The sequence below is a fragment of the Pararge aegeria genome, chromosome 15 (genome assembly GCF_905163445.1).
Source record: "Pararge aegeria chromosome 15, ilParAegt1.1, whole genome shotgun sequence".
Classification (NCBI taxonomy): Eukaryota; Metazoa; Arthropoda; class Insecta; order Lepidoptera; family Nymphalidae; genus Pararge; species Pararge aegeria.
This window is the reverse complement of record NC_053194.1, coordinates 1434246-1453320: the sequence shown is the minus strand read 5'-3', so window position 1 is coordinate 1453320 and position 19075 is coordinate 1434246. Positions and strand designations below refer to the sequence as shown.

Below are 19075 nucleotides of genomic sequence, written 5' to 3'. Positions count from 1 at the left end.
TGGACTAATTTCCGCAAGTGTTGTCGTATCTAGTATTAGTTGATCTATTTTAAATAAATTTAATTGTGCGTTACTTTAAAGCTTCTAAAATTTTACACCATAAGCGTTGAAAACATAGTTAAAATGGCACTGGCTGAGCAGTGCCTCATACGAATAAAAAACCATAGCATTTCATTTTTTTTTTAAATCTCGTTTATATTGTCCTTCAATACATTGATGGTAAACGCTCTTTTATTTTATTTTCCACTTTATAGTGGAAAACCTACAATATATAGTTATATATAATATATATATAGTTTACAACTACTTAAAATGATATAGATTTACATCGCTACATATATCTGGAAGGCGTTTAAGAACACATCAGCTTGTTATAAAGCGAATCCACATTTTGAAATCGTGCACATTTTGATTCAATAATAAATAATACTTTACACGTTTCCAAAACACTTTCCTACAACAAATCATTGGTTACTTGAGGTCGCTTCATAGATGCGTACATACCTATAACTTTAAGGCTGAGAGCTATACAGCGAACTCTGTCTCTGTTATAAGTTAAAGTTAAATAAGACAAAGATTTATGACAGACTCTTATGTAACATAACTTATCGTTTAAATTTTGCATCAAGTCTGAGGAAAGTCAAAGGAATCCTTAGACTAACTGCACTGCGGCGTACAACTTGACAGAATACTTTAGTAATACCCGACTGCGGTAGGGTCAAATAAATAAATATACTACGACAATACACACATCGCCATCTAGCCCCAAAGTAAGCGTAGCTTGTATTATGAGTACTAAGATTACTGATGAATATTTTTTTATGAATAATATACATAAATACTTATTATATATACATATAAACAAATGGTATATTATTGGGTAGTTTCGTATTAGGCGCTTTGAACGGAGCTCCTCCCGTAGTGATTTAGCGTTCCGGTACGATGCCGGGTAGAAAACAATGAGAGGCGAGTTTAATTTTACCGCCATACCCCTTAGAGGCTATCCCGCTACCACCTAATAGTGCATCATCATTTACCACCGGGTGAGATAACATTTAATATAATTTTTTGTTCCACTACAAGTTGGGCTAACTTGTAGTGGAAAAATATTGTATCCATTAAAAGTTTGATCCGGTTACCTTAAGTCGTTTCCGAGATACATACAACGAAGTAATTCCTATAAAGGATCTGTTTATATTATGAAAAAAAGCTTAGTTTGCTATACTCCGCAAAAAGCAGAAGAATCTGTATGGTGTAATTTATAATTTCTTCAATCTGTATACTCCACAACAAAAAGATCTACGGCAATGCACCCTCTACGCACGTTTCGCTCCGAAACCGGAGCATCCTCAGAAGATGTTGACTTTACAATGAATAATTGTTAAGTCAAACAAACAACAATAAAATTCTCTTGTTTTTTCGGAGTATATAATATAGCAAACTAAGCTTTTTTCATAATATATCGTGGATTTCCGCAAAATCAAAACCAACGCACAAAAATCAAAACCAGCGCGTTTTCACATAAATCGCGTGCACGCATCTAAAAAGCGACGTAGCCAATGTCAAAACAAAATGAACGATAAGTCATAAACTAGGACAAAAAACTGTTGGAAACTAAATAAAGTCCAAATGTCATACCAGCCGGTGGCCGTCCCGGGCCGCGTAGTCCTCCTGTCAGACCGACGTCTCCGAGTTGAGTCGAAGGATGAACCTGTTGCTCTTCGGGTCCACCACCTCTTCGGATAAGCTGAACTTCGGCAGCTGCTTTATAGAGCATATGAGGGAGACGTCTCCTGCAATAAATTTAACACACCGAACATACATAAACCGTACATGACCAATATTGAAGTCATGGGCTAACTTGTAGTGGATTAAAAAAAATACATCGTAATTTGTGGCATGCATAGGTAAGTAATGAGTTTTTCAATTTTAATTATTATGCTTTATTTTATTGAATTACCGCTGCGACGATAGGACCGAGTGCGAGAACTTTGTTTTTTTTTTTTAAATTCTTTATTTATTTGGGACTTTTCTTAACAATAAGAATGTCAGCCCCATCGTTTCCTTTACAAAAATTGATTCCTTCCTTTCTCTTATCTTAACTTAAAATCTAATAGCATTCTGGCTGTCTCTGAATAAGGTGCCGCCAGGTTACTTTGACAAATCCCCACATCATGAAGATTTATTTTAAATTTACATATTAATTGGTCCCTCATTGGCCTATTCCGAACACACTCCCCCAACAAATGGAAGACATCTTGGTCTATATTACAATGCGAGAACATTGATCGCAAGTTAACAGCTGAGAGCTATTGTAGGGTGCCCATAATTATCTTTTTCGGAGACTAATCTTTTGTAACCGAGAATTTCAGTATCTTTAAGTAAAACATAAAATTAAAAAAATATATTTTCATAAAGGACATTGCCCGTGGACAGGCCCAGGATTTTGCAGCGTGTCACATGTCAGCGTGTCACATGTATATTTAATCCAAAAATAATGTCTGATTTCTTTATGTTTATTTGTGTTTTTACTAACATTTCTTTTACCCTACCATTAAAAAACTCAATAAATAAATGATTAACTGACTTAATTTTTTTGCGCATCCGGGCATTATTGCAAAAATAATGCAATAATGATGGTATACAATTACGATATTATTTAATAATAAAAACGACTTCAAAAATCGAGTGTAAGTTATTTTTACGTCACATCATAGATAATAATAAGATATAACCTAAATTCTAGCAACTTAAACAAAAAGATTTCTCTTAAACCTGGGTGAATAAATCAAAATAGTTTGCAGAATTTTTTAAAGATTATTGTTTTTCTACGTAATAAAGTTAAAACCACCGTGACATAACATAATGTCATAAGGGGCCTAGAGCTCCTAAGAAAATAGGAGTGGTCGTGGTTGACGATGGTACATTTTCTTTGGCTAAAGGAGCCTACGCGATGCGCCTCCACTTGTTACGGTCTTCAGCGTTTCTGGAACGGCGTTTGTGTTGTAGCTTTAATTATGTCTGTCCAACGCGTGGGTGATCGACCACGTGACCGTTTGCCTTCCACTTTCCCCTGAACAACAAGTCGTTCCATGGAGTGCTTAATCCTAGTTATGTGTCCAAGGAACTTGAGGAGTCGTATTTGCACAGTCGACGATCTCCTCCTCTCCTCCTCTCTTTGACTTTTAATTCCTCCAGAACCGACACTTTAATCCGAAAAGCAGTCCAAGGGATCCGCAACAGTCACCGCCAGCACCACATTTCTAGTGCATCGTTTCTGCGACGGTCTGTCAAGCGCACTGTCCAAATTTCAATATCCGCATTGAAAAAAAATTATCTTAAAAAAAAAAAAACAAAAAAAAAAAAAAAAGGCCATACCTTGCCGCAGCTGGAACTCGACGCCATCCGCCAAAGGCCTGGCCAGCAGCTCATCAGAGATCAGCGACCATCTCTGAACCGGCCTGGCTTCCTGCTCCGCGGCCAGCACTGGCCCTTCCACCAGAAACGGCTCCAAGAACGCCCGGGGCGACGCGTCCTGGGATAGACATCGCGCCAGATGGGCTAGCACCTATAACAATATATTATTAAAATTAAATTAAAAATTAAAATAAAAAAAAAAACCACCCCGACAAATTTAAATTTATAACTTTTTTGTCCGGTGGGAGGCTTCGGCCGTTGCTAGTTACCACCCTACCGACAAAGAGGTACCGAAAAGCGATTTAGCGTTCCGGTACGATGTCGCGTAGAAAGCCATAAGGTTTCTTGTAACTAATATATTCCCTGACTTTGAGAACGTATTGACGACCTAACTACCGACAAAGACGTGCCGCAAAGTGATTTAGCGTTCCGGTACGATGTCGCGTAGAACCCTATAAGGTTTCATGTAACTAATATACTCCCTAAGTTTGAGAACGTATTGACGACCTAACTACCGACAAAGACGTGCCGCAAAGCGATTTAGCGATTAGGAGGATGGGTTTAATGTAACAACGTCAAGACCAATTTTTGGGAAACGATGTACACGAAAAACGGTCTTGTGACTTACGGAATCAGCGGAATGCCTCGGTTGCTGTCTCGTTGCGCGTAGGTACTTCTGCAGCGCCCGTGCCAGCGAGGGGAACACGGCCTGCGCCGCCTCGCGAGGCCCCAGGGCTCCTCCTGAAAACACCACAGGCACATACATAAAAACGTAAGTATACAGTAAAATCCTTTTATTATATATTGAATGGAAGCAGGCGTTACTTTGCGGAAATCCATGATATAGTATGAAAATTAAGCTTAATTTGCTATAGTCCGCGAAAAGCAGGAGAATCTGTATGGTGTAATTTGTAATTTCTTCAATCCTTATACTCCACACCAAACAGATCCTCGGCAAATACCCTCTACGCACGTTTCGCTCCTTGCTCCTTCTCCTGCTTATTTAAGCTTAATTTTCATAATATATCCATTCATTATATTAGAGATTCCTTGAAACGATAAAAGAGCTTGGGTATGGATTGCTCTAATATTAATTAATAATAATAATAATAATAATAATAATAATAAACTTTATTCAGCTTCCACACATAACTGAAAAGGCTCCTACCTCAGCATGCTGCTGTAGTATTTGACAACTGCAGCGCTGATTTTCAGGTATAGCCTTGATTGGCGTCACGGATTTGCCGGGAAAAGTTTAAAAAGAAGCGAAGTGAACTTGACAAGGAGAGGGAGTATACGGAAAAATAAAGTAAAATAATATATATAAAATTATCAAATTAATTAACTGTGAGATGGTAATAACAAAAAAAATACATGGCTAAGTTTGTTGCCAGTGTCAAAACTATAAAAAAAACTGGAATCAAAAAAAAAACAAAAGTGAAACGAACCGTTGGCGGCGGACAGGCGCACGCGTCGCACGTGCGCGAACGCATCCTCGGCGGCGGAGTGCAGGCGCGCGCGGCGCTTGCGCACGCGGCGCTCGCGCTCCGCCTCCTCGTAGTAGCGCTCGTTGTGCGCCGAGCCCGAGTCGCGCCGCCGCCCCGCGCTGCCCGTGCACGAGCCGCCGGCCGATCTACAGCGCCGAGCCGTTACACGAATTACATATAGTTTTTACTTTCACATAGATTAACAAGGGCTGTTCCACTTGTTGCTGCTGCTAAGTAGGTAACGATCCCCTTTGCCGGGTGAGTGTAATTTTTTTTGACCTGTCCCTATTGGTAAGGAAGAGTGAAAAATTATTTATCCCAACCGAATGGATATTTTGGCTTGGCTGTTTTAATATTAACGAGTTGCACGAGTTCTCGCAATCTGTACTAGTATAAAAAACTTAAGGACAGGCATTGTAAGAGTTATAGAAAGCCTACCCCCAGTGTCTATAAGTCGGAGATTTTAATTTTATATCATTTGCATACCCTGTGCATAGCCTCTATGCACGCCACTGCCAGCGAGCTGGATCAAGGCCATTCTGATTCTGAGAAGAGAACTTTGACTTGTAGTGGTTGTAAGTCCCGGTAATACGTTGACAATGATTAAAAACTTATTGAAAGAGATTGCAATTTCAGCAGATATTCAATAATTTTCTTACCTTGTTTGTCCCGACTGCGTATTAGTATTGGAGTCCACTTCGTAAAACTTAATACTGGCCTGCGCCTTCCTACTGGACTGCGACTTCGATATAGGAATCTTCTCCAAGTACGGATTGTATATCGGAAACTCTGTATAATACTTTTGTAACACCCAAACTGCCGCTCTTTGTATACTCAATTGGCCGATGGTGTACGACCTACTCTCACCGTCAGGGCTTCGCACAATCTTCATGTAATACACAGGTTCTAAATGCCTTATTTCCATTAAAATAATGGTGACATAATGTATAAAAAGTAGCGTATCAGCGAAACTGGCTACGTATGAAACTAGTGACGTGTAGTCCATGGCTTCTTCACCGACAGCGAGAGCTTTAGTCGCCTCGGTTATTTGTACGAAGTAAAACAGCCAGTACGAAAATGAGCATACAGCTAAAATAACTAGCATCATTGCTCTGAACACAAACAATCTAGGCAGTACAGCGTTCCTGGGGCGTAAAAACACAGCCCATATACCTATAGCCAATAAAACTAATTTAAAAGCTAACGATAAAAGGATTCCTTTGCATTCGGCTGTACAAGAAAGAAGTTGTATCCTTTGGCTGGGCTGTAGGGCTATATTCTCTGATAGTCCAGGGAAAAAACCTAATTTAGGTAACACAACCATCGCTAAAGGACTCACGAAGGATACAAAAGTTAAACCTAAGGCCACAGTTGTTCCAAAATATCGTGAGCAAACGAATCCTAAGCCACTATCCGACTCCATGGGCCAGTTGCTGACATCTTCCATGGATTGAGAGCCTTCAGATGTGTTACCCGTTACCGCTGTGGTGTTTTCCCCCCAATTCTCGTCTTGAGGTAATATTTGGACCTCAATGACCTCTTGGCCGTCCCTTCCGATCTCTGGGTTAATATTTACGCTGGTCTGGAATGGTGCCATGTTGTCACCGCAGTCTTTTCTTTGCGATTTAGTACTCCTGAAATGAAAAATGGAAACTTATGAAAACATTTTCATCTATTCATTTTTATCTAAAAAGTGGCTAGCCACATTTCACGAATCCCATTTTCCACGAGCACCCTGGCGCATTGGTTCTAAAGTGGGATGTCCTAGGTTTGAAGATCTGAACCGACCAAAGTTGGAACACTCACAGCTTTATTTCTAAGTTTACGACTGAAGATATTTAGACATTGTACCAGAACGCTTAATCGCTTGGCAACTCGTGATTGTTGTTAGGGCGGTATCCAGCCACGCCCAAAGCCTCTCACCAGACTAGATCAGAGATTCTGAAATTTAAATTGTCGCTGCCGGGGATCTAATCGCTGGACCATACATTTAAAATACCACAGGCCACACTACTGCGCCAGAGAGGTCATCAAAAATGTTATTCAGGTCAAGGTCAATGTAAATTCCAATAAAGAATTCATACTGTACATACTTAGTGTTATAGTGTACATTTTAACAACACTTGGGTGTATATTACTACTAACTAGTTACGATTTGTAAAGATTGCAATATTAAAAAAAAAAAACGCTAAATAGTTTCTTAACATAAAATAACGATTATAAGCTGTTGTTGGGTTATTTATTTTATATTCAAGGTGATTAAAACCACCAAGCGTGACTCTTTCAGGTTGTGACCATCAAAGAGATTTGACTTAATGTTAGAAAGGCTAGATGGTATTAGGGATAGAATTTAGGGATTATCATCATCTCCTGTGGCCTGCCCATTGATGTAAGAGAAATTAAATTGATTTGGGCAGGTCACTAAATGCATATGGCAGACTATACGCAGGCTATTATTGGCACACGATGGAGAAACACTTTGGATAATGCAAAGTAATACAGGTGGTACGAGTGCTGTTCAGATGACATTGTGGCAGTTGCAGTTGCAGTTGTGGCATCTGCCTTCCGAACCGGTGGTAGAATCACTACAAACAGACAGACTTGACGTTTCAAAAGTGCTTATATTAGGCCTACTTGAAATAAACGAATTTTGAATTTGAATTTTGAATTTGAATTTGAATTTGCAGGTCCAGAATGGAAATACAAAGCACAGAACAAGCAGTTATAGGTCGAAAAATAAGGGATTCAATTAGTAAATTTGATCATTTAATTACACAAACTAGGTGGTCAGACATAACTAAATGATTAATACCAACTTTTGATGTATACCAAAACCTTTTAGCCTTTAATTTACAGCTGTAGTTACAATGCTTGTAGTTGACCTTTAACTGCAACTTTCCAATTATACACCAAATTGGTGATAGAACTATGAAAACTATCTATCTATAACTGTCATAGTAAGTGTTACCTGTATCTACATGGTATCGCCCTACTGCTCCTTACAAAATTATGTGGATAGTGTTGTGGATTACATACCTATTAACCCAATTTTTTTTTCTTTTTGTTTATTCTAAGAGCTATTGTTGTAATATGTAATTGTTTTCTGTCCCAAATAAATAAATAAATAAACTAAGTCAAAATTAAAAATTATGCTATTGGAACACTGTAGGCACTCCTAACTAAATATGGCTGGAGTCAATTTTCTTGAAAATTTTGATCTCATCCCTTAACATATAAAAAGAACTATTTAAACTGGTTAACTTAACAAACATTACTGTTTTTTTAGTTAGTTTTATTATAGTTTACAACAGAATGTAAAAGTAGCCAAATAATTAAAAACCAAATTTTTCCACGGCTCATTTTAGGCACTCTACTCTAGCTGTAGCTAATATAAGTAATTTTATATATCTTTGGTGACAGTATAACATAGTTTTTAGACAATTTGTTTTCAATGGTACATTATTTTCTAATTAAAAAACCTTGATAACATTAATTTGTTAAGTGCGAATCACTGATAGCTTAATTGACTTGATCCAAATTTTGTTTTATTGAGTCACGTGATGTTACATCCACCTGTCTTAATAGTGAAGTGTGAAAACATTTTATTAAATATTATTGTGTGATTATATGATTTGGTGTTAATAAAACAGAGTTAATAAGTGTTAACACTTTTAAGTTAAATTTTATAACTAAACAGAGGTTTGAATGTAACATAGACTGTAATACAATATTGTGCTTTGGATTAACTTTTGTGTTGGTAAGCAACAATTTAAATTAATTCCTTTGTGATGGCCTAGTTTGTATACATAATCTGTAGCAGAGTATTAACAATAAATTTAAGCCTATTAGTCCAGTATGCCGGTTAAATTTTTTGCTCTGATACAGGATTTTGCAGATGTCCAAACAGTGTTGATGCATGATTAAAACATAGTTGATTATTTCCCTATTGTATAGTATATAATTAAATTTAAAAAGAAAATGGACTGTAATAATATCAATATTTTTAGTGAAAATAAACTTGTAACACAGTTTACTAGGCTACACGAAATGGGCAGTTCATTCAAAGGAAATTGTATACTTTTTTATAACAAATTGAACATGCTACCAAAGCATTTAGGATTCATGAATGATGCAGCAGAGAAACTGATAAGGTGTATGGGTTTTATATAATTGCCAGCGAAACTAAATATGCTCAGAGTATTTAGTTTCGCTGGCACTGTAGTGGCCAGTGGACTGAAGTCCTCAGAAAAAATGGATTTTTTTACAAAAAGACCAATGTCCCCAACAAATCTTCCTACCCTCTACATTAAATTTGACCAATGTGACAAATTTAATGTAGAGGGTATTTATCTATTAATAAAATGATGATGGTAAAATTTGTTGTCTCTTCTTGACTTCTGACTAGCAGGTCAGTGTATTGTAACAAAATAAGTAAACAACTATCGAACCATAATTTTAAAGTGCTTTACCTCATATGTAACAGAATCCTGGTTGGATTACAAAAATATGATATACATGTTACTTGTATGCAATTTAACATATTTTCTATCATTTAATGTCCACAGGAGTACAGAGAATGACTGCAGGGCACATTTGAAACCCTAAATTTGTTTTAAATTAACAAATGTTGTACATGTCAATATCAATATTGGTACCTTTTGATGTTATTAAATTAGAAATATTATATATCCTTGCTATACTGGACTGATAGTTCCTCAGTCAATCAAACCCTTTAGGTTTAATAAATGTAAGCTAACAAGTTTGTTAAGTATAAGTTAGATAGCAAATGTTTTGCTGGCAAAGTTGCTATACTTCTAGTGAAAGACGAAAGTGTCTTATGGTAATTTTTCAATCTCACTTTAACTCCTATTTATTAGACTCGCAAACCCATATCTTCAGGTTTAAGATAACGATACTGATACACATAGTAAAGTACAGATAAACTAACATCAGATCATCGTTAAATAAACAAACCTCGTACTCCGATGTGTATGCTGCCTATGACGGGAACTTCGCCTTGACCGGCTGCTTATTTCGGATCGCACAGACTCGGTCTCCATGGCTCAGCTATAGTATAATCAAAACGGACACCCGCGCACTATCCATGGGCACTTTTACTGTACAAACCCGCAATAATCCACCATGTAATAGCATCACGAAATTAGAGCAATTAAAATGCCTTAAACTTCACGGAATTTTGATCACTAATCTTATTCATTTTGCACGTACAGATCTTTTACTAAAAGTGGCGCAAAGCTCCGGTATCGATCTTTATTGTTTCAGCACCAGACAACGTGAATTATTAATGCATTATTGATATTTATGGGATTTTCTAATTGGAGCGTCGTTTACAGGTGTTGTTCAAACGATTTCATATTAAATTATCTTGCTAAAAAATGTTGGAATTCATTTAAGTTCTAATGGTGTTATCCCTTTCTGTCACACCCACTATTCTATAGGGCGTTCTCTTTCTTCGGAAGGAATTTGTTCTTGAATTTGTAACCTTCTTAGTTTGGTAGCATAAAGTTATTTATCGTTCAGAAACCTAAAATCATTTAAAAATAATTATTTATATAACCTATTAGCACCTGAATAAATAAATATAGTGTGCAATAAAAACTTAATACAAAAGATAGAAGTAGGCAATCTTTTTCTTCTAAATTTTAATCCATTTTGTTTTGTAACAGATTATGATTGAACAAGTGGCGGTGAATTTGAAAAAATAGAGCATTAGATTACAAGAATTGATAATGATAAGATAACAGCGCCGTATCAAGTGCACAACTTATTGAGCAGCTCAATTTAGTCATGAAGTTGTTTTTTATACGTTGAAACAATGGAGATTCCTCAAAATCGACACACCCAGAGGGGTGAACGGGGTGAAAACAGATTGGAAGATCTTCACTTGGATCGTGTTGTGGCTTCACACCCAGAAATTGGACCCACCCCTCCAGATGGTGGATACGGCTGGATGATAGTGCTATCAGCTTCAATATACCATATAACAGTGCCCACAGTTTTAATCTTGTACGGTCTAATAATCCTAAAGTCTATACGCGAGGATAGCCATGAAACAGGGGAGAAAAACAGGATTTGGGACGAGGATATCGCGCTTGTGCCTGTTATTATGGTCGTGATCAGACTTCTTCTAGAGTCATGGTGCAGAGTGGTGGTGAAGGTGCTTAACATGCCAAGGTTTACAGCCTTAGCCGGACTCTGCTTAACTGTGGCTGGAGTGTTGCTGTCAAGTTACTCCACAAACGAATTCAGCAACGACCACATAGTGAGCATTTTCGCTGGTATCTTTGCAGGTACGTAGGCACTCTGTTACCTAATTATTATTTTAGTCATGGTCTTTATTTATGAATTATGCAAAATATTATTTTTAGTGCCTCATAGCGAAGCATTGTCTATCATGAAGGTCACTTACATTATGTTCAAGCGCCGTACTTGAAACATTATAGGTATTTACTATTTACTGTTAATCATTACTGTGGCTGCAATTAGCTAAATGTTACTTTATTGTTTTATGAAGTATTAAGTTGCTACCACATCTTTCCGATCACCAAACCGACGCGCGACGTCGAGTTCTCTATACAAACTTAAAATAAGTAGGAAAGAAAAAAAAATCTTTACGACATCAGGGAATTAGACGTTAAGCTTGATAATTAGAAGGAAACTTGTAATCTTATTGCGACGAATATCGCTACCACCTTCACAAGCATCAGACTAATATAATATATTACGATAACTCCTTTTTTTTTTTTTGTTGACGGGGGGAAATCTTCTTAAAAGATACCCAATTCTCTGTGGGAGAATTTGGGTTATGTGGGATTTCTACCCACTAAAACCCCCTCGGTTGCCGCTGCTCTTAAAGTTCTCTTCAAGGCATACCTACAATCACCGGTAGACGCTGGAGTTAACAGGCTGGTATTGAGATTTACTAGCTGAAAAATCCTTACTAGACTATTTGCCCCGTCTTAGCTAACTACTAGATGAAGGAACCAAGGAATCTTACTTCCTAATTAGCCTGTATATATTAGTGTACCTATCGTGTTTCTCATTCCTACCTGTTATGTTACTGTCGCTCGGTCCGTGTGTATGTGATGTATGTGAGGAAGATGTGGGGCGGCTTTTTAGCAAGGTAATGTACCTTGTTTACGTCATACTTTAAACACTTGTTTATATCGACATAATAATAAAACAAACATAGTTATAACCTTACATTTCATGAGCTCGGCTGTTTAACTTCATCGTTTTTCATGTACTAGGTAGCAGATTATTCCTATAGCTTTGTGACCTATATACGTATCGAGCTATCTTTGCATATATAGGTCATAAGCCATGGGTTTGAAGTTTGAACCGAGGGGGATACTTTATTTATGGGATCATTGCAAATTACCAAAATCTTATGTACAGTATTTATTTACGTGATGGTTAAGAAAACAAAGAAGCAATAATTTAATAAGACAGTAATGCCTATTATGTTTGGGAAATATAAAAAACAAACGATGAAACCTTCACTTTATTACGTAGTTTAATATAAAAGGTTACTTACATAATTATTACAGAAATTAAGTAGTACTTGAACTGTAGGCTGTCGCAGTGATTTCAAAGGATTTCCTTTAATAATACTAATATGCTAGTGAACACTTGGAATAAAATCGATTAAGATTAGACGGAAATATGGAGCACCTACTGTTCTTAGGAAGTGAAGTGGTTTCCATCTTATTATCTCAACTCAAAACTGCTGCTTTTTCTGTGTAGCGGGGGTTTTAAACTCATAATCTAACTCTTAACTAAACTCATATTCTAACGTTGTTATATTTTATAATAACCGCGTGGATAGTTCGATCGCTTAAGGTGCTTTTGAAGGCCTTTATGAAAGGTATAAAAACTAACAAATTCATACTATTGACATGATACTTACCAACTTATACTTATGATATATTTATTACTTTTAGGAGCTGGCACCGCATTGACAGGGCAGCAAACCGATGTCATCATCACGCATTACTTCAGGGAAAACCTCACGCTCGCCCAAAGACTCGTTCGAATGGCACCCTCACTAGGCAACGCCTTGATATGCCTCTTAGTAGGCTACCTTTGCACTACATACACGAGTGATATAGTCGTCATGATGCACGCAGCTATACTCATGCAGAACTGTCTGTTCCTGGCAGCTTACACTCGCCCAATTTACATTGAAAAAGTCTTAAGATCAACCTACAACATGATCCGGGCGGTTGAAGATGACGACGAAGTGATTTTCTCGAATCAGAACACGCAACAAAGAATTGTTACAATCCCGGAGCTGAACAACAGCGCAAGAACAACTCCGAGAACTGCCGCTGAAAATGTTGTTTCGACACAAGACGAAGAAAATGACGTTGTGGTATTCAATTCAAGGAAAGATGCAAAGGAAATCCTCGATCCAGAAGTGCAGCAGAGGGAAAACAGCACGCATGCAAGATTTTCTTCGGATTTCAGCAATTACGACAGACCTGATCGGTTTTCATCAGAATTTAGCGTGTTCGATCGACCAAACAGATTTTCATCGGACTTTGGGACACTCGATGTGTCTAGTTACAGTCGAATAAGTGGTTACCAAGAGTTGGAAAATATCGACAGAGATGGGCAAACTCCCCAGCCATTATACAGAGAAACTACAGTAAATGCTCCCTCGAATAGCTTAGCGTTTACCGCAGATGTGACTCTAGGAACTGCTAGAAGAACGGCGACTATGAAGAAAAACTTTATAACTGTGATGAATATGCTAATAGATTTGAATTTCTATTTGTACACGCTATTACATCTGTGCACGACCTTCTCTATACTTGTGCTTGGTCTGCTGTTTCCATCTATGCTGTGGGAGCTGAACCCATCCATGAACATTTGGTCTGTAAGTAAAATAATGTTTTCACTATAGGAAAAAAGCTATGAAATCTTTCTCTGGGATCTCTCTTTTTAACATAAAAAAGACGAAATTTCGCTAGAAGAACTTATTAGCTCTTAAGTTCAAAAAGATGGCTTTGATAAATATTCGACACTTTTAATGGACTAGCCGACAGGAACATTGTGAGTGAATTGTCTGGCACAATTCATATATTGCTTTTACGCAATAAATTAAGCCTATAATGACAATTGACAATAACAAGTCTAGAAATCAAACCAGTTGCTACAAGAAACGTATTTGATATAATAGATTATTGAATTTTTAATCTTCACTTTCGACTTCACTTTGAGCTCGAATCCCAGCACGCGTCTCTAACTTTTCTATTTGCGTTTTAAGTAATTGAACTATCACTTCCTTCGATGGTAAAGGAAAACATCGTGAAGAAACCTGTATGCCTGAGAGTTCTTTAAAATGTTCTCAAAGGTTTGTGAAGTCCACCAAAACGCACTGGGCCAGCGTGGTCGACTACGACCCTAACCCTTCTCATTGTGGGAGGAGACCCGTTGCCCTGTAGTGGGCCGGTAATGAGTCGATATGATTATATGTTCTTTATTTCAGGTAGCATCTGTAACAGCGATCGCCCACACAGCAGCTCTCTGCTTCATTATGCTTTGCATAGCGCTGCCAAAGAATATCAACGAGAAGGCGAAATTATACGCAACGATCTGCGTTTGCGGTGCGATTGGCTTCTATGGTGAGTTTACGAGTTATTACGAAATGCTTCTATCCAATGTTGATTATTAAAATCAACGTCGGATAGAAGCAGGCGTTACTTTGCGGATCTCCATGATAAATTATCAAAATTAAGCTTAATTTGCTATACTCCGCGAAAAGCAGGTGAATCTGTATCGTGTGATGCATAATTTCTGCAACCCTTATACTCCACACCAACTCAGGGGATGTTTACTTCACAATGAATAATTGTTAAGTCAACATCTCCTGAGGATGCGGTCAAAACGTGCGTAGACGGCTCATTGAAGAAATCATAAATTACAACACACAGATTCTCCTGCTTTTCGCAGAGTATAGCAAATTAAGCTTAATTTTCATAATATAATCAACGTCACTATCAACCCATTTCCGGTCCACGTGTCTCAGTCTCAGTATGCGAAGGGTTAGACCGTAGTTCACGCGCTTTTGAGACCATTATGGGGAACTCTCAGACATGCAGGTTTACTAACGATATTTTCCTTTACCATTAAAGCAATAATTGATATTCAACTGCTCAAATTTGAAACACACATACCTTACTCCGAAAGTTAGTCGTGCTTTCGGGGGAGCCAACAGTGTTGACTACTAGAATATCACCGCTTTTTAAAAAAAAAAAAAAAAGGGTATCAAAAAGTATCGAAAGTACTATTTACTTTATTTTAAAAGGTTAAACAACGAAATGCAAATTACATTTTGTTTGTTTCCTTGGTAGTTTGATTTTGTTTTTGATAAAATTTAGTGCTGCACCCTAAAGAAGAAAGTGTCGACACAGATAAAAAAAAAACTGCTATATCTCTGGTTTCCAGGCATCACTCTATCGGAACACAAAAGCTTTCTGGCTGTGTGGTGTATGTTCGCGAGCTTCTCCACCGCAGCCTCCAGCGTATTACAACAGCCTCTATACAACGCGCTCAACGAATTCGACACCACGGCCACAATTACTACCGCCAACATGATAGTGGCGACAGTCATAATGGTGTGGTCAGTGGCTTACAACTACGAGTACAAGACATGCTTCTTCATCGCCAGTCTTCTGCAGACTGCCACCGCTTGCTTGTTTTTGGCGGCATCTTTCAGACGTCGAAGATAGACCAAAGTGCGGCCGTTGAAAGAATGCGTTCCTGACATTACTGACGTCTGTCATGTTCATATACACCTATAGAGTATGGAGGGTAGAGGTAAGGAGAGTCATCTTATATGGGAGAAAAGTTGAAAAAGTGTCCAGTTGTTGCGCTAAATAACAGTTCAAAAATCCTCCACAATGGCGCTGGTGGATGCACAGGGTATGGTATGAATGTAGCAATCGTAGATGAATTGAAGTATGCCGAGTTAAAAAATTTAATGTCATTATCGACTAAAGTAGTTAATTATTGAGAATTTCAACAACTTACGTTGTACAAAATATTGTGGTAAATATAACCTTACAGATTTATTATAACCAAACGTGCGTTTAGAGTGATTTTATTTCGTAAACAGTAAATAGTACGGTATTTATATTTGGCGCTTCTTTTAAGAGTTACCCTGATGCAAATGTGGCGCCATCCTAATTTAATACATTTTGACGACACTTTTTCATATACACAGATGACTCTCCTTACCTCTACCCTCCATAATCGCCAGTCAGCCAAAAGGCGAAATCTTTTAGATGCCTTAAGAGTACCATCATTTTAGTACTTAGGTTATAATTAAGTTAAAGCCACTATGCCATAATTGACGTTCATGAAAGTTTTGTAATTCAGAAAACGATTATGGATATGATTGCGTTAGATATCGATGCATGTTGAACAACTCTGCCAATGTGATAATAATTGCGGTCAGTAAACTACAAGTATGGGTTAGGACTTGCTTCTTCATAGCCAGTCTTTTGCAGACTGCCACCGCTTTACTATTAAAAAGTTATAAACGTCTTTACCTACTGACGTTGAAAATATACCGGACTACCTCCCACACTTTACAACTTTGAAATTTCCATATTGAAAATTCAAAATTAGATCCTTTCTGGTAGCTTAAGTTAAGCATTTAGGATTCTACCGACTGCGCCACTTAATATAGGATTGTATTGTAAATTATTAAACTTTCTAAATTGGATGAACGAATTATTGAAACTATTCATATCCCAATAAAACCATTAGGTTCTAGGTTGTGCCAACTTTAATAGAAACTATTTTTGTGACTAGAAAATAAGATTATAATTTAATTAAATAGGTTTAAATGTATTTAATAATGTACTGATATATACAGTTCTGTAACAATAACTGAGTACATAGATTTAAGTATTAACTAAGATTCTATTGTAAAACAGGACCACAGAATAATTGTAATAATATGTGGTGCCAATTATGTTAGACACGAGGCGAAAAACAACATTGGCATCCGTAGCACCTAAGTAAAGCATAACGTAGTGCAGTCATTTTAGTTAGAGAGTTTACACAAGTTTCAAAGCATTGAATAAAATAGTGGAATAAGGCAAAAAGTTATTTACAGACAAATTTATTTATTTCATATTCAAATAAATAATAAATATATAATTATTTTTTACATAATTAGTTAAGTAATTAATAAGATTATACGGTACTTAGGTATTTTACCATTTGGAAAGATTGGTGTAGAAATGAATTTTTATAAATAAAATATTTAATAACAGAAAATACATAACATTTCATATTATTTCTATTAATTTTCGCAACCCTAACATTATTTGAATAAATACTATATTTTTATACACGCGACTGTAATAATATGACCCTCAACATTAATTAAAAATAAAATTATTATAATAGGAATGTCGGAATGTAAAATCAGTTCGAAAAGTTCTTAAACTTAGTAAAATCTTTAAAAAATAAAAACCTAAGCATTGTCCCATCATCTTATTTTTTAACGAGAACTGATTGGCAGTACGAGTTCAGTGTTCCATTTTCGAATCTAAATCCCGGGCCTATAAATTAGGTACTCAATGAAAAAGGTAAATGCTTTTTCATGAAATTTTAGCTTTATCAAATTAATGCATCAAAAAGAAATAGAAAAAAGCAACCAATAATCGACATAAAAACAAGGTTGCGTTTAGAAAAAGAAAAAAAAAGCTACCAATCACTCACGCGACAAGATAATTTGAATTAATACGTATGAGATTGCACACTACTGACTGCCTAGTGTAAGATTTTCGCGTGAAAGTTAACTACGAATTGTATGAAATCGAAAGTGCGCCATCTAGTTAAAATACTGGGAAACAGTTATTTCACTTCATTGCTCTCTTTCGATTACTGTTATAAAATCTTACACTAAACAATGTCAAAAAAAACACTGGTTATCCAGTATCGAGAAAAAATACAATCTGAATAAAATTTACCTAATGTTCCTTTTTCTTAATCCATATTATCAATCCATCCTTGATGGATGGACGTTGGGGTCCCAAGGTGCTGGAATGGTAAGCGCAGCATTGGTCGCAATACATGAAAAGCATAGTACCCGATGTGTACAAACCATAAAACCTACATAATAACTTAAGTAATATAATTTTATTTAAAATTGTACAACGTGAATGAATATAGCGTGCTACGATGGATAAGATGTTCTCAAATAATACGCCACACAAGTTCAAATAAAGTATGGAAAAAGGCTGGTCGCGCCATTATACCCAAGAAAAATACACCAATCAGAAAAGAGATTACTCCCTTAAAATAATTAATCAACTACAGTATGTAAAATGAACAGATTTTATAACAAGAATAAAACTGATTGAACCGTATTGAATGTATTCAACAAGTGTTGAAACCCAATAAAAAGCAGTGAAAAAATAATGGAAAGTCTGACATACATAAAATAGCGCTAATTCGATTTTTCGCTACACACTGACAGTATTACAAGACACAGGAAAATTTTGTTCCTGTTTTATTAGATGTTTTTTTTTTTTAATTTATGTCTTTTCGTTAAATTAATTTTGTTTCTTTACTTTGTTTCGTTCCATAATCTGACATTATCGACTGACTAATCTGGCTGTTCGAAGCACAGTGGTCTAATATCAAAGATTAGAAAGCGGTTGATCAAAATTTTGGTACTTATTTCTTCTATACACAATCTGTCAAAATCAAATAATACTTTTGAGTTACTGACTATTGGCTAAAATATCGGATCTGAGCCGTCCTATGGTATTTTTTAAATGTCTTTTTCACTTGATTTTCAGCATTTAGGTGCTGCCATAACCAGACCTTACTGAATGACTCATCTTTCAGTTCATATGTGCTATGAAAATATTGTATACCTTTCCTCACAGTGGTTTCAATCTTCATATAGAATTTGCAATTAGTCCATCGGTGTGTTGTGTCTATCTTACCTCATAAGCGCTTTACAAGGAATGTAAGAAAAGGCCCCTTGTAACCCTTATATAAATAAAAACACACAAAGACATACTTCTAGTACAGTGCTTTAAAAATGTCACATTTTAAACATAACTAGAGTTTTTTGAGAAGTTGGTTTCTAAAATCCCTAGTCAAATTGACATTTCATT

The 19075-nt window shown here is 36.6% G+C and overlaps 2 protein-coding genes across 2 annotated transcripts; one reads left to right on the top strand and one right to left on the bottom strand.

The window, feature by feature from the left end:
* Nucleotides 1-1369: 1369 nt before the first annotated feature.
* On the bottom strand, nt 1370-10264 carry LOC120630105 (vang-like protein 1). Its single transcript, XM_039899256.1, has 6 exons — nt 9879-10264; nt 5564-6538; nt 4866-5050; nt 4046-4158; nt 3379-3568; nt 1370-1793 (listed from the first exon to the last, which is right to left on the bottom strand). Exons 1-6 carry the CDS (start codon nt 9962-9964, stop codon nt 1675-1677), a joined length of 1668 nt encoding a protein of 555 aa, XP_039755190.1. The 5' UTR covers nt 9965-10264; the 3' UTR covers nt 1370-1674.
* A 338-nt stretch (nt 10265-10602) lies between these two features.
* LOC120630084 lies at nt 10603-15821 on the top strand. Its single transcript, XM_039899228.1, has 4 exons — nt 10603-11215; nt 12869-13806; nt 14419-14554; nt 15378-15821. Exons 1-4 carry the CDS (start codon nt 10741-10743, stop codon nt 15659-15661), a joined length of 1833 nt encoding a protein of 610 aa, XP_039755162.1. The 5' UTR covers nt 10603-10740; the 3' UTR covers nt 15662-15821.
* Nucleotides 15822-19075: the final 3254 nt, after the last annotated feature.